Genomic DNA, 12,797 nt, shown 5'->3' with positions numbered 1-12,797 from the left:
TAAGCAGAGACTTGAGATATGAAGAGCATTGCCACAGTTGGAGAGGAATGGAAAGGGCACCCAAAATAAGAAATAGCTTGAAAAAAGCACAGAGCTGTGAGGGTGAATTGGGTGTCAACATGAATCGAAATGTGTTGCCCCCAAACTCTTATGCTGAATGCTTAAACCCCATGTAAAAAGATGTGAAAAAAGAGGGAAGAAAAGTGACGGGAAAGAATACAGAAGACCTAGTTTCTGTTGTTGATTCCCAACAATAGATCCACAGAGAATCTCTCTCCCACACCTTCCCCCGACTCCAGGCACACCCAGAGTTGTCCATCTCCTGCTGCCACCAGTAGCAGAACCGGTCCATTTTACTCAGTGAGCCCATTTTGATTCCTTCTTCCAGGTTTTAGGTTTAAAAGCACAGGGAAAGACCACATTTCTAACCAAAGATGAAAGAGAAAAGGGTTTCTTTGAAACTGATCAAATGCAATTAAGGCAGAATATCCAATTCACACACCTTTGATTAACCTTTACCTAGAGAGAAATGATTGGTGATTAAGAATTAGATGAGGTGAATAATTATATCAGGAATCTGCTTCCAAGAAATCTCTTTCAGCACTAGAGAAAAAGCTGATAAAAAACAATCATGGCTGTAATAGTGCCTTTTAAGGAGAATAATTAACTTGTAATAAGAATTTTGGCCTCGACTTAAGCCCTGTAAAATAACCCTTTTTCATTAACTTCAATTTCAATTAGCATCAATAATGACTGTTCATTTAGAAGTAACCACAGCATCAAGCTCCCTGATGACTGAGCCTGTGACTGCTCAGATTCCAGCTATAAGGTCCTCAGCCTTTGCTGCCAAAGGAGCTGCACAGCCCCAAAGTGGGAAGCTTGGAGTGGACACATTGCAGGACAAGGGAGAATTTGGTCCTCTGAAATATGGAAGTTTCATATGATGCTGAAGTTTGTAGGGACAAAAAAAGAAGGAGGAAGAGGAAGATGAGGAAGAAGAGAGGGGGAAGGAGCAGCCACTGCCATCTCCAGTGGTCTACTAAACTTAATATTTGATGTCCAAGAGCCTATGTAACAGCATGACAGTGAAATTTCTCCTGTCTTCAGCTGAGTTGAATTGGTAATCAGATGTTCTCTGGGATTGTCCTAAGTGAAAGGAAAGCACCCCTACAAGATATGACCCAGAAGGAATCAAGAGCCTAATATGAAACCTTCTGCCCTTTCTATAACTCCAAAAATTAAAAATGATGATGTGACTACCCAGCAGGCATTTTCCCCCTTCCTTCTTGCTAACAGAGCCTCAACTCTGATCAGGTTTGGGACATCTATGTACTTCAAGAGCACTGCTCTAGACCTGGGAGATGACTACTGAACAGTTTAAGCCAATGGTTATTAAAGTGTGGCCCCTACACTAACAGAGTACTTGTTAGTAATGCAAATTCTCAGGCCCTACCCTAGACCTACTGACTCAGAATCAGTTTGTTTGTTTTAACAAGCTCTCCCAGTGATTCTGATGCAAGGTCAAGTTTGAGACTATGTGAATTGTGTTATTTCCTCTTGATTTAGGCATAGTCATGTGAAGTAGTCCTAACAGATGGGACACAAGGGGAAAACCACTAGCAGCCTTTGTAAAAGTTTTCCTTTCTCTTATGAAGGAACAAAGGAGAAACTCTTGCCCTTTTTCAGCTTCATGTGAAGGTGCCTGGAGCTTCTACAGCCACCCACCCTAAGGAAGGCAGAGTAGAAAGACAGAAAGGACCTGGGTCCTTTAGTTTATCATGTGCTCCTGAATTAACCAACCTTAGAGACACACCAACTCTTGACTTCTCATTATACAAGATCGTTCAGCTACTTTTAGTTGGGTCTTTGTTACTTGCAGACAAAAGCATTTTAACTGATTTCAATGAGAATAAGCATAATCATGGTACAAATAACATCTAGAGATGCACTTACCATGTGCCAAGTGCTGTGGTCACTGCCTCATGTGCAGCATCTCAATTCATCTTCACAGTTGGCCTCGCCTCCTCATTGACCTAAAATCCTCACTATTAGCAACACTTTGCTGGAAGGCTGTAGTCAACATGCACTGACTGACCTGGGAGTGCTTTGAGGGGCCTGGCCCACTCCAATTTCCCTGTGTTGCCCAGATAATGGGTCTTTCCCAGATACATCTACCCTATGGGTAGGCCAACTCATCCATTCATTCATGTATTAGATTTCAGAGGAGGAGAAAAAGGTAAGGGGAGGAAAGCATCTGCATGGAGTGCCACCCAAGGGATGTCACTGAAAATGGGTTGCCTAATAGAGAGCCCTGGACACCTGATGGCTATGGACCAAAGAGTGACTGTGTAGTGGACCAGCGTAGGTGGCCAGGGCCACACATCAAGCCATCCTTGCCTTTTATCCCGAACTTGTTAGCTTCTAAGGACTGCAGTCTGCTCCTCTCTCTTCCACACTCCTTTATCCTTGGCCCATAGTTCTTAAATATCCAATATTTAAACACATTTTTTTTAATTTTAAGGAAATTTCAATTTATTTACTTCAAAGTAATTTTTCTAGCACCCACTATGGTACCTTGTATGTAGTTGGTACTTCTATCAATGTCTGTCCACAGTCAACATGAAAATCAGAAGGTGTAATGCAGCCAAACTGTAGTAACCACATGCCCTTGACCAAGCTCCACAGAAGGTCAACGAAAAGTATACACAGGATGCCCTGAAAAATGAAGGACCTGGTGCTGTATTTCCTTACCACTCTGCCTCATCCTTCAACCTGTCCACCTCGAGAGAGAATTGTAAGGAGAGAAGAGGGCATCCCACTATGATAGGGAAAGGAAAAACAAAAGAGAAAGCAGGAAGGAGAGAGGGATGGGAAATGAGTGACCTAGCTGAGGAATATATGGATCTGAGAACTACTGGATTCTCATCTTACCCCACAGGCCTCTGTAAAATTACAATCAAGTGTCTTTTTTTTAAAATAATTTTTGCTTATAATAGGGATGGAAAGGAAGCACAAGCTTGAAACAAGAAAGAAACATTTAGGCTTAGAAACCTAACCCCAGTTAGGGGATCCCAATCCCAGTTCAGTCACTTACTACTTGCATGATCTGGGCAAGTTACATAACCCCTCAGAGCCTCATTTGTGAAACAGAGATTAAAATATCCATCTTTTGCAGCTGTGAAAATTAAATGAGAGAATGACTATAAAGTACCTGGCATATAATAGATGTTCAATAAATGTTAGCACCATGTGTCTTATTTCTCCAACTTCCTCCTCCTCATCATTACCTTATGTAAAGTCAAGTCGATACTCTCTGTACCAGGTAATGCTTGAGAACATCTAAGCAAATTGCTGAGAAATTTTTCTCTTTGAAGGGGAGGAAGAAGAAGATAAACTAAAGAAAATTCAACTTTGACTGCTGTATCTGCTATTTGTGCAAACTCAGTTCAAACCACAAATGAAAACTGAGTGCCAGGAAGGGAGTCCCAACTTCAAGTCCACCCACCAGGTCTGAAAACCCTACTTCATCTGATTACATTATCTGCCAAGCAGCTCTGTCTCTTGCTGAGAATCACTGCTTTACTTAAAAAAAGCTGCAAAACAAACAGTGGTGCTGTCCAGGGAACTGAGAATTTAGCTCTTTAATATTTCCTCCCATAAATATAAACGGTTGCTTTCCTCTAGAGAAAGTTTGTATCCCTCTGATCTCTAAAGGATTGGAGAAGATGCCAAGAGGATCGTCATATTTTCTGGTGAACATTCCCGATCACCTTAATCTCTTCACTGACAATCTTCTGATCTGACAGAAATAGAGGTTATTGTGTCCCTCAGTTTATAAAGTATTAGGGGAAGGGTGAGTGGATCAGAGAGAAGAACAGAACACAAAAATCATCAGGGAGACAGATGGGAGGGGGAAAGGGAGAATTACTTTTAATACAGTTGCATAATCCATAATTCAGCAAGCTTTCCATTTCTCTTATCTTCTAAAAAACATGAAATTAAGCCTAAGCAAAGTGCATAATTTATGAGTCTCTGTGCTGATGATTCCCAAATCCCCATGCCTAAACCTGACTTCTTATATGAGTTCTAGTCCCGCATTTCCAATTGCCTACAGAATGTTGCTGCCCGGAATTGGTTATCATCTCAACTCCCCATGCGCCAACGGAACTCAACTCTTCCTCCCAAATTTCTTTTCTTCCCCAATTCTTCTTTCCTATCATATGAACCATTGTTATTCTAATCTTACTGGTAAAAAGTTCTAGAAAAACTTGGATTCCTCCCTCTTTTGCCTCTGACACCGAAGTCTGTTAAGTTTTTCTGGAGTCATCCTTTTCTCCACCATCCCACTTTCCAAATCTTCCCCCACCCTCCACCCCAGATTACAGACTCCAGTCTCTACATACTAATCCAGACTGCACACCATTACCAATTTCATTTTCCTAAAATGCTATTCACATCAGACCTATTGATGCCTGCCTATTTCTTTTCATGAGGAGGTTAAACATTCTTACTTGCTCTCCAAGGCCCTCCTGTCATGTCCTGATCCCATCTTGTCCATCCAACTGTACTTTCCAACACAACATTTCTTCTCCAAACAGAGAAGTCCCAGTAGAGCATGTGGTTCATATTAGGTAATCCAGGAGGACTGGTTGAGTTAATCAAACTGAATTGAGCAACCTTCACTCCATGCTCTATGTTCCATGCTCCCCACTTGGAGTGGTCTCCTTCTTTCATCCTGACTATCCAAATCCTACTCATCTCCAGGACCCATCAAGCCTCAGCTCCATCAGGAAGTCTCTACTCACTAACCCCCTACTCACTGTTCTTTGCTCTAAGACACTTAGCCTTTACATCTACACCCTCTTGTATCATTTCTAATTAAATAGCTGGTGTAATGCTTAATAGGGCTTTCAATTTTACAGAACACTATTCTACATATATAATCTTATTTGAGCCTGTCAACAACCCTGTGAGATTGGAATCATCCCCTGTACTTCACTGGGACTCAAAAGAGCTTAAATGAAGATCATGAAGTTAATTGATGCTGGTGTCAAGTCTTGAATCTCCAACTTTTGACTCCAAATCCTATATTTTTGGTCTTCCTTATTAAACTATAAGTTCTTTAAAGTCAGGGACCACATTTTATGATTACTGTCTTTTACCCTATAGGACTTTACAAAGTTCTAAACACACAAGAGGTCTCTATGATTATCTGCTTAATGGAGAACAATGTTAAGGAAATAGTCAATAAGCCATTAAGAAGTATATATGCATGCATATATTCTTCATGCATTGGAAGAATTAATATTGATAAAATGACCATGCTACCCAAGGCAAAATATAGATTCAAGGAAATCCTTATCAAAATACCAATGGCATTTTTCACAGAACTAGAACAAATAATTTAAAAATATGTATGGAAACACAAAAGAACTCCAATCACCAAAATGATCTTGAGAAAGATCAGAGCTGGAGGCATCACTCTCTCTGACTTCAGATTATTATTCAGAAGCTACAGTAATCAAAACACTATGGTACTGGCACAAAAACAGACACATAGATCAATAGAACAGAATAGAGAGCCCAGAAATAAACCCATGCACTTACGGTCAACTAATCTATGACAAAGGAGGCAAAAATATATAATAAAGAAAAGACAGTCTCTTTAATGAGTAGAGCTGTGAAAACTGGATAGCCACATGTAAAACAATGAGATTAGAACATTTTCTCAAACCATATACAAAAATAAACTCAAGATGAATTAAAGACCTAAATGTAAACCAGAAACCACAAAGCTCCTAGAAGAAAACATAGGCAGAACACTCTGACATAAATCATAGCAATATTTTTTGGATCTGTCTCGTAAGGCAAAGAAAACAAAAGCAAAAATAAACAAATAGAGCTAATTAAACTTAAAAGCTTTTGTACAGCAAAGGAAACCACTGACAAAATGAAAAGACAACCTACTGAGTGGGAGAAAATATTCGCAAATGATATGAATAATAAGGGGTTAATACCCAAAATATATAAGCAGCTCATACAACTCAATATCAAAAAAACAAATGACTCAATTAAAAAATGGGCAGAAGACCTGAACAGACATTTTTCCAAAGAAGACATACAGATGGCCAACAGGGACATGAAAAGATACTCAACATCGTTAGTCATCAGGGAAATGCAAATCAAAAGCACAATGAGGTATCACTTCACACCTGTCAGAATGGCTATCATCAAAAAGACCAAAAATAACAAATGCTGGTGTGGATGTGGAGAAAAGGTATATTAGTTAGAGGTAAACAATTCTTATCATAATCTGCTAGTTACCAAACATATAAGAATCAGAGAAGGTTATCATTTCCTATCACTGCTCTGTGAAATTCTAATTAACCCTGCAACTGTTTATAGAAATAGGATCTTCCCAGTAATGCTTCAAAACCAGCCCTGGAAATAGGTTTGAATCACAGAATTTTAATAGGAAAGGGATAGTAGAGATTAGAACTCACTTATTTCACATGACAGAAACTACAACTGAGAAAGTTTAGGTGATTTGCCTAGGTTCAAATAGGACAAGTCAGCATATCCTAAAATGAAAACCTAATCCCATGACTCCTGGTCCAAAACTCTCTTCCCTCCTTCCACTGCCTCAACTTACATAGGTTTTCAAACTTCATAGTTAATTATAGAAATAAGGACTTTTTCTGCTATGAAAGTAAAAGATCTTATAGTGAATATCTTAAGAGTTTAGAAATAATCTTCATGACTTAATTAAAATTATTTGACATTAAAAAAGAAACAAAGAAAAGATTTGCTGGATCCATATGTAACTCTTAGGAAATGCATAATGGGATGGCACTGATTTTCTGATGACTTTAGCTCTTTAAGCAAATAGGCTGCTTTAGTCTACAACATTTAAAGCTTTCTTTTGGGTTCTTTGCTTAATTGTATTTTATAAAGGATAAACTCTAATTTTGAATATAGCTAAATTTCAGCAAAGATGGTATAAAAAAGAAGGAACAAAAAAATAGTTAGGGGAACCCTTTTATCACTAAAACAACAATAATACTAAAATAGAAGATAATAAATAATATTTTCAGTCCTTTAACCATGTGGCAGGTGCTGTACTAAACTCTTCTTTTACTTATCTCATTTACTCCTCATAAGGACCCTATAAAGCAAGTGCTATAATGATCTCTATTATTACATAATCTCTATTTTACAGATGAGACTTCCAGGAGCAGAAAAATTTTATTGTCTCACTACTTTATGAACTTCTAAGTTCTGGAGTTGAGTACCAGAACCAGAACTAACTTCAGATTCTATTTTCTTAACACAATGCAATGATGTGTCATTTCAGAAGTAAATGGGTTAACTAATGTTCATAGTTCTTTAAAACAAAAACAAAAACAAAAAACACCTTTCAGAGCCTCTACTCTAAAAGGGACGCTGCTGCTTCTGATGATAATTGAGTATGAGGTAGAGTAAAGAATGTCACCCTTCACAGGCTGAAGGTTATATACTTCTATCAGGATTTACAGCTGGAGCAAGATAATTCTCCCTCCTTCTGTTTTAACAGTAAAACGTCTTTAGTAAAATGGGGATAAGTGATTCAAGTAAAAATGCATATATATAATATTTGGTATTTAATCAAAGGACAGGACATGTGGATTGTGGGTCTTTCTCTGGAATGCTACCAAACCACACCACGCAGATATAAAAAACCCAAACACAATTTTGTGTCACAAAATACTTTCTTGATATTATCAAGTGTTCTCATTACTTATCAGGAATCACTTACCACTTCATTCTATCCTGATTTTTCAGAATGCTTTTTCAAAACATTTTCTGTTTTCTGAAATGTAAACATCACTGCTTATGCTGGTCCCTTAAAAGTGTTTATGATTCTCATTGGTCAGAATCTTCATGTAAATTAGACTTAAGTCTAAACTATGTTTCTAAATATTTAAGGACATAAATAATCTCTAGCCATCCTGGCTGTCATTTTAAGCTATTTGACATTTATTGTTCTGAAGAGAAGAAAGGTCAGATGTATCAAATCTGCATTTGTACTTCTTGACATTTTTCTCCAACCAGAGTCTTCCAAACTATGGTATTAAGACTAATACTATGAAAGGAAGGAAGGAAGGAAGGAAGGAAGGAAGGAAGGAAGGAAGGGAGGGAGAGAGAGAGGGAGGGGAGGTGTGAGGGGAGGAGACTAGAAGGGAAGGAAGAAAAGAGGGAAGGGAGAAAGGGGAGAAACCTTTCCCTGTAGCACATTTCTGACCTTAGCTGCCCATAGTGACACATGCGTATTCAGTGCTTTCCTCCTCAGCTGCATTTGTAAAGCAGATGTGTGGGTACAGAGGGGCTGGAGCATGAAGGGAAAGGCAGGATCTGTGGAATGGAAGGGGATGCATGGCTTCGTGATCTATTTAGCATGACCTTTGCTCATATTTCATGGAATGGATTGAAACCATCTGTCCCCACTCCTGGGCTCTCCATCCTTCATCTCTGCATGGCCCTCTGCACATCTGTCCTCTCTCCAGTCACCCCTGCCTGTTCTTCTGCCCATTCCTACCTCTAAGCTGCTGTATCACAAAGATTCCCAGTTAAGAGCCTCAACGTGCTCCACGATGATCAGATCACAGCAGCAGCAGTTGTCCTCATTTGAAGGACACCCCTTAAGAGGAGAAGGCGTCAGGAGGAAAGAAGCATAGTGAGCACTCTGAAACCCAGAGTTTATGAGGAAAACTGACAAGGGAGGCTAGAACTCTATTTCCTTCACAGCACTCATCATCTTTTCTTATTATATATGTATTTGTTAATTTGCACACTCAATATGCTTCCCTCCACAGTCTATTAACCCCATGAGGGCAAAGCCTTGGTCTGTTTTATTCATTGCTATCTGTGCATCACCTACCACAGTGTCTGATATTCTGAAGCTGCTCAATAATTATTTGTTGAATTAACAATTTTAAAAAAAAGAAAAGAAAAAGGTGAGAAAAAGGAAGAGAAAGAAAAGAAGGAGGAGACAAAGGAAATTATCCAGCATATGTAGGATAACTGACTTCAAACATTTAAAGGGCCCTCATATTGGAGAAAGGACACTACTTGGGGAACGAATAACAGTCACAAGTAGGAGCAATAAGACATAGCAATTATAGGGGTAGAGTTAAACCGGTTGGGATTCAAATACCAGGTCCTTCTCTCCTTAGCTATGTGACCTTGGCCAGTGACTTAACCTCTCTGAGACTTAGTTATCTGGGAATAACTAATAAAATGGGAATAATAATAAAATCAACCTTACTGTGTTATAGTGAGGACTAAATACAGTAATCTGTAAAACTGTTCAATGGTAGCTGTTACCATTAGTATTAAGTTACGGAGGAGTAGAATTCAGCCAGTATTAAATATTTTTCCAACAGATCTGTCCAGCAAGCACAGGGCAGCCTCATAAAATAGTGATTCCCCATCTCCCAGACATATTTTAAAAGCTGAAATGGCAGGAACACTATTAAAGAAGAGACTGCAGAAGCAGACAGAGCCTGGATGGAATGGCATCTGAGGCCTGTATAAGAGTCTGCAATGCCTAGATTGAGTGGTCTTGCTACACAATTATCCCCTTTCTTTCTGGTACCTGAAGCTTCCTTTCTCTTTAGCTTTTCCCCTTCTGATTTTCAACATTAAGAAGTTTCATCTATCCTTAACACACCCTTTCTTCATTCTGCTGAATCCTCTAACATCACTGACATCTCAGTCTCTTTCTCTTCTCTTCTTCCTTTCACAGATAGACTCCTTGAACTACTACATAAGCACATTTTGCTCCAATTTCTCAGCACTGCCTCTAAACTTCCTTGTGCCTATGCCTGCTCTCCAGAAGGTTCTTGGCCAAACACAATGACCTTTCTACTCCATCTATGGAACATCTGTCTCCCTCAGTTTCCATGACACCACACAATCCAGCGGCCTCTCTTCCTTCTTGTAAGAAAGTTCTTTCTGATAACATCATTGACTCCATTCCACTGCCTAAATATGAACTTTCTTAAATCTTAGGTGTGACCTTCCTTCCATGTAAATAGCTCCCACATCCATATCTTCTGTCTGGACCTCTCACTTGTTCCTGCTTCCACTCCATATCTCCATGTGCATACCAGATAACCTGATCCTCAGATGGATGCCCACTACAACTGTTATCATGCTAGCCACTCTCCCCCAGACCAGATCCTCATTCTAACTGTCCGCTTTATCAGTAACACTACCAGTCTACAGCGTCCCCGGCCCAAAACCTTAGACCTTTGACTTCTTCCTTTTTGTTCCCCTCACATCTTGGTGTCTCTGAGTCTCTCATTCCTGAGCCAGTGGGACAGCCTCTCAGGGCTCAGATTCAACTACCAGCCCTCCCTGTGGTCCAGGCCTGAAACCCATGACCAAACTACATTTCCTAAAGAATCTTCAGTCAATGTGCAATCAACATGCATCACCCCTACTCAAGAACTAAACACTTTGATTTCTTCAGCATCAAATGTAAAATTCTTGACTCAATAAGGCAGTCCCACATCTAATTCAGAGTATCTGACTCAGTACCCATCCCCTCAACCCCCAGTACTCCTTAGACCTTTCTGTTCTGGCTAGTCCTACTTTCTTACATACACACACACACACACACACACACCACAGAGTCAGTCTGTCTCTCTCTCTTTCTCTCTCTAACCAGTTGTTCTTCCTCTGGGCATTATTTTCTGTTATTGCCCCAACTTGAAAGGTCCTTTGCCCTTCTCTTTTTCAAGTTTAATTATGTACTCACTCCAAAACCTCTCAAATCACCTCCTTCTGGACGTTTTTTCTAACTCACTTCTATCGTAATCCCAAAAGAAAACCATCATTCTCAGTAGATATCCTTTGACTTGACTCCTTGCCAAAAGGTAATAAGTTTATTCTTTCTAAAATTTCAGAGGTATGATTTCCTGTCTCAGAGGAACTTCACCCCTCCTATCATGCACTGAACAAGTGGAGCTCATCAGACTAAAGGAATGGTTTAGGAATGGTAAAGGAATGGTTTTTGGGATCTGGAGGTACAGACTGAACCTGTCCCTAATCACCCCAGCAGGAACTGACCTCTCCAAGCCTCCACTGAACCACTATAACCACCTGCATCATTTGTTCACCATTCAAGTGCTACCTTTCACTGGAGTTATTTATTAGCATGCCTTGTCGGCCTTTTCTCCCAAGCTAGTTGTGAACTCCTCCTGGGAGAAAGAGACTGTATTTCATTCAACTTGGTAAGTGCTCAGTAAAAAAACAAACCAATAAATAGCATTTCCTCAGGCAAAAGTCCAAACTTATAGGTATCCATAAAAAGTATCCCTTTGTCTGATTTCTCTTTGGTGAGCCCTCTCATCTATATCTATATGTGTCTCTGGAAACAAACCAATATGACTCTGATCTCCAAATTCATCATACAGACGCCAAGCCATGATGGAGTACTCAACAAGCACTGGATTAACCCTTCTGTCATAAAAAGCTGTAAAATTATAAAAAGCTGACAAAATATATGAAAAAACTGTTTTTATTGGATAATCAGTAGCACACGATTATAATCCTTGAGAGAGGGAAAATAAAATGCGGTAGGCCTTAGCACTGCCCTGATTTTCTGCCTGGAGGCATTTACCACACCCTGATACAGGAAGGAGAGATCCAAATAGAGCGTGGTGGTCTCACAGGCCTGAGGTAATAGACAGCAGAGTTTGAGAAGGCTGATGCAGCTTGAATTATCAGGGAGCAAACCAAAGAAGGAACATCTAGATGGAGAGAGATAAAACACTCCATAAAACTGCACAGAGGTCCCCTTGAGTCTTTGGCTGAGTATTAAGTTGCATTCATAGGATGAGATTACACAAGGCTGGGTAAAGAATAGCTACCAGGAAAAGAACATCTTTGAGGGAAGTGCAAGCTGAAAAACTTCTGCAGCTCACACAGAATTGGGAAATGTTTAAGTGCTTAATAACCAGAGTAGAAAACCTCATTGAACACTTGAGGCTTTCAGTGGAGACCATAGAAAGGCCAAATCTTAAGACAAGATCTGTATTATCTCCTTTAGGAAAAAACACCCAGAGGCTCAAGGAGTTTAAGGGAGTTGCATACTATTTCAAATCCAATAAAGGAAAATATCGTAATAGAATCTAGGCCTCCTAGCTCCTAATCAAGTGTTCTGTTCACTGAAGAATACTTATTTTAATTATCTGGGCTGAGAATGTAAAAAGGATACATAGAGGAATTCTGCCCATGCCCACCCTCATGGACCTATATTCCAGGGAAAACTGAATAAAACATAAATAAGAGAAAAAGAAAAATATAGCCAATGGTTTAGATTTTCCTTCTGATTTCTTTTGGCTAGTTGCCTGATTTCCTTTAAGCTTGCTTAGATTTCCTTTTTTTACTTTCATACTTTTTTTTCATACCTACCCTTTAGCATTTTCCTTACTCCGGGGAATTCTGACTGCCTACCTCTTCATGCACCTGTTGTTACTTAGCCAGAAAGAGATGATTCAAGGAAAAAGACCCTTAATTAACCATTTGGTTAGGTGAATCTGCCCCAAGGGAGCTCTCCTCCTGCCCTGTTCTGGGGCCTCCCACTTTCTGGAATGCCTAGGTTATATCACTAAATGAATCTGACAGAACTTCCCTGGGAAAGGACCCGAGCTCAGAACAGTCCAGCTGGAAAATTCATCACAAGATTTACTGAAGAAAAAAAAAGTTGTTCTGAGAAATGTGGCTCACCCAAAAAGGCACTGGGTTACCTC

The 12,797-nt window shown here is 39.7% G+C and overlaps 1 protein-coding gene across 1 annotated transcript in view; it reads right to left on the bottom strand.

Moving 5' to 3' along the window:
- ALK (ALK receptor tyrosine kinase) overlaps window positions 1-12,797 on the bottom strand; it is a 726,132-nt gene that overhangs the window by 704,897 nt on the left and 8,438 nt on the right. The window contains exon 2 of the mRNA XM_057557895.1: window positions 2,663-2,667. Coding sequence (XP_057413878.1) covers window positions 2,663-2,667 — 5 coding nt within the window. The remainder of the gene's footprint in view (window positions 1-2,662; window positions 2,668-12,797) is intronic.

This window comes from Balaenoptera acutorostrata, chromosome 12 (genome assembly GCF_949987535.1).
Source record: "Balaenoptera acutorostrata chromosome 12, mBalAcu1.1, whole genome shotgun sequence".
Classification (NCBI taxonomy): domain Eukaryota; kingdom Metazoa; phylum Chordata; class Mammalia; order Artiodactyla; family Balaenopteridae; genus Balaenoptera; species Balaenoptera acutorostrata.
Note: the sequence above shows the minus strand (reverse complement) of the source record. Positions and strands in the feature narration are given on the sequence as shown.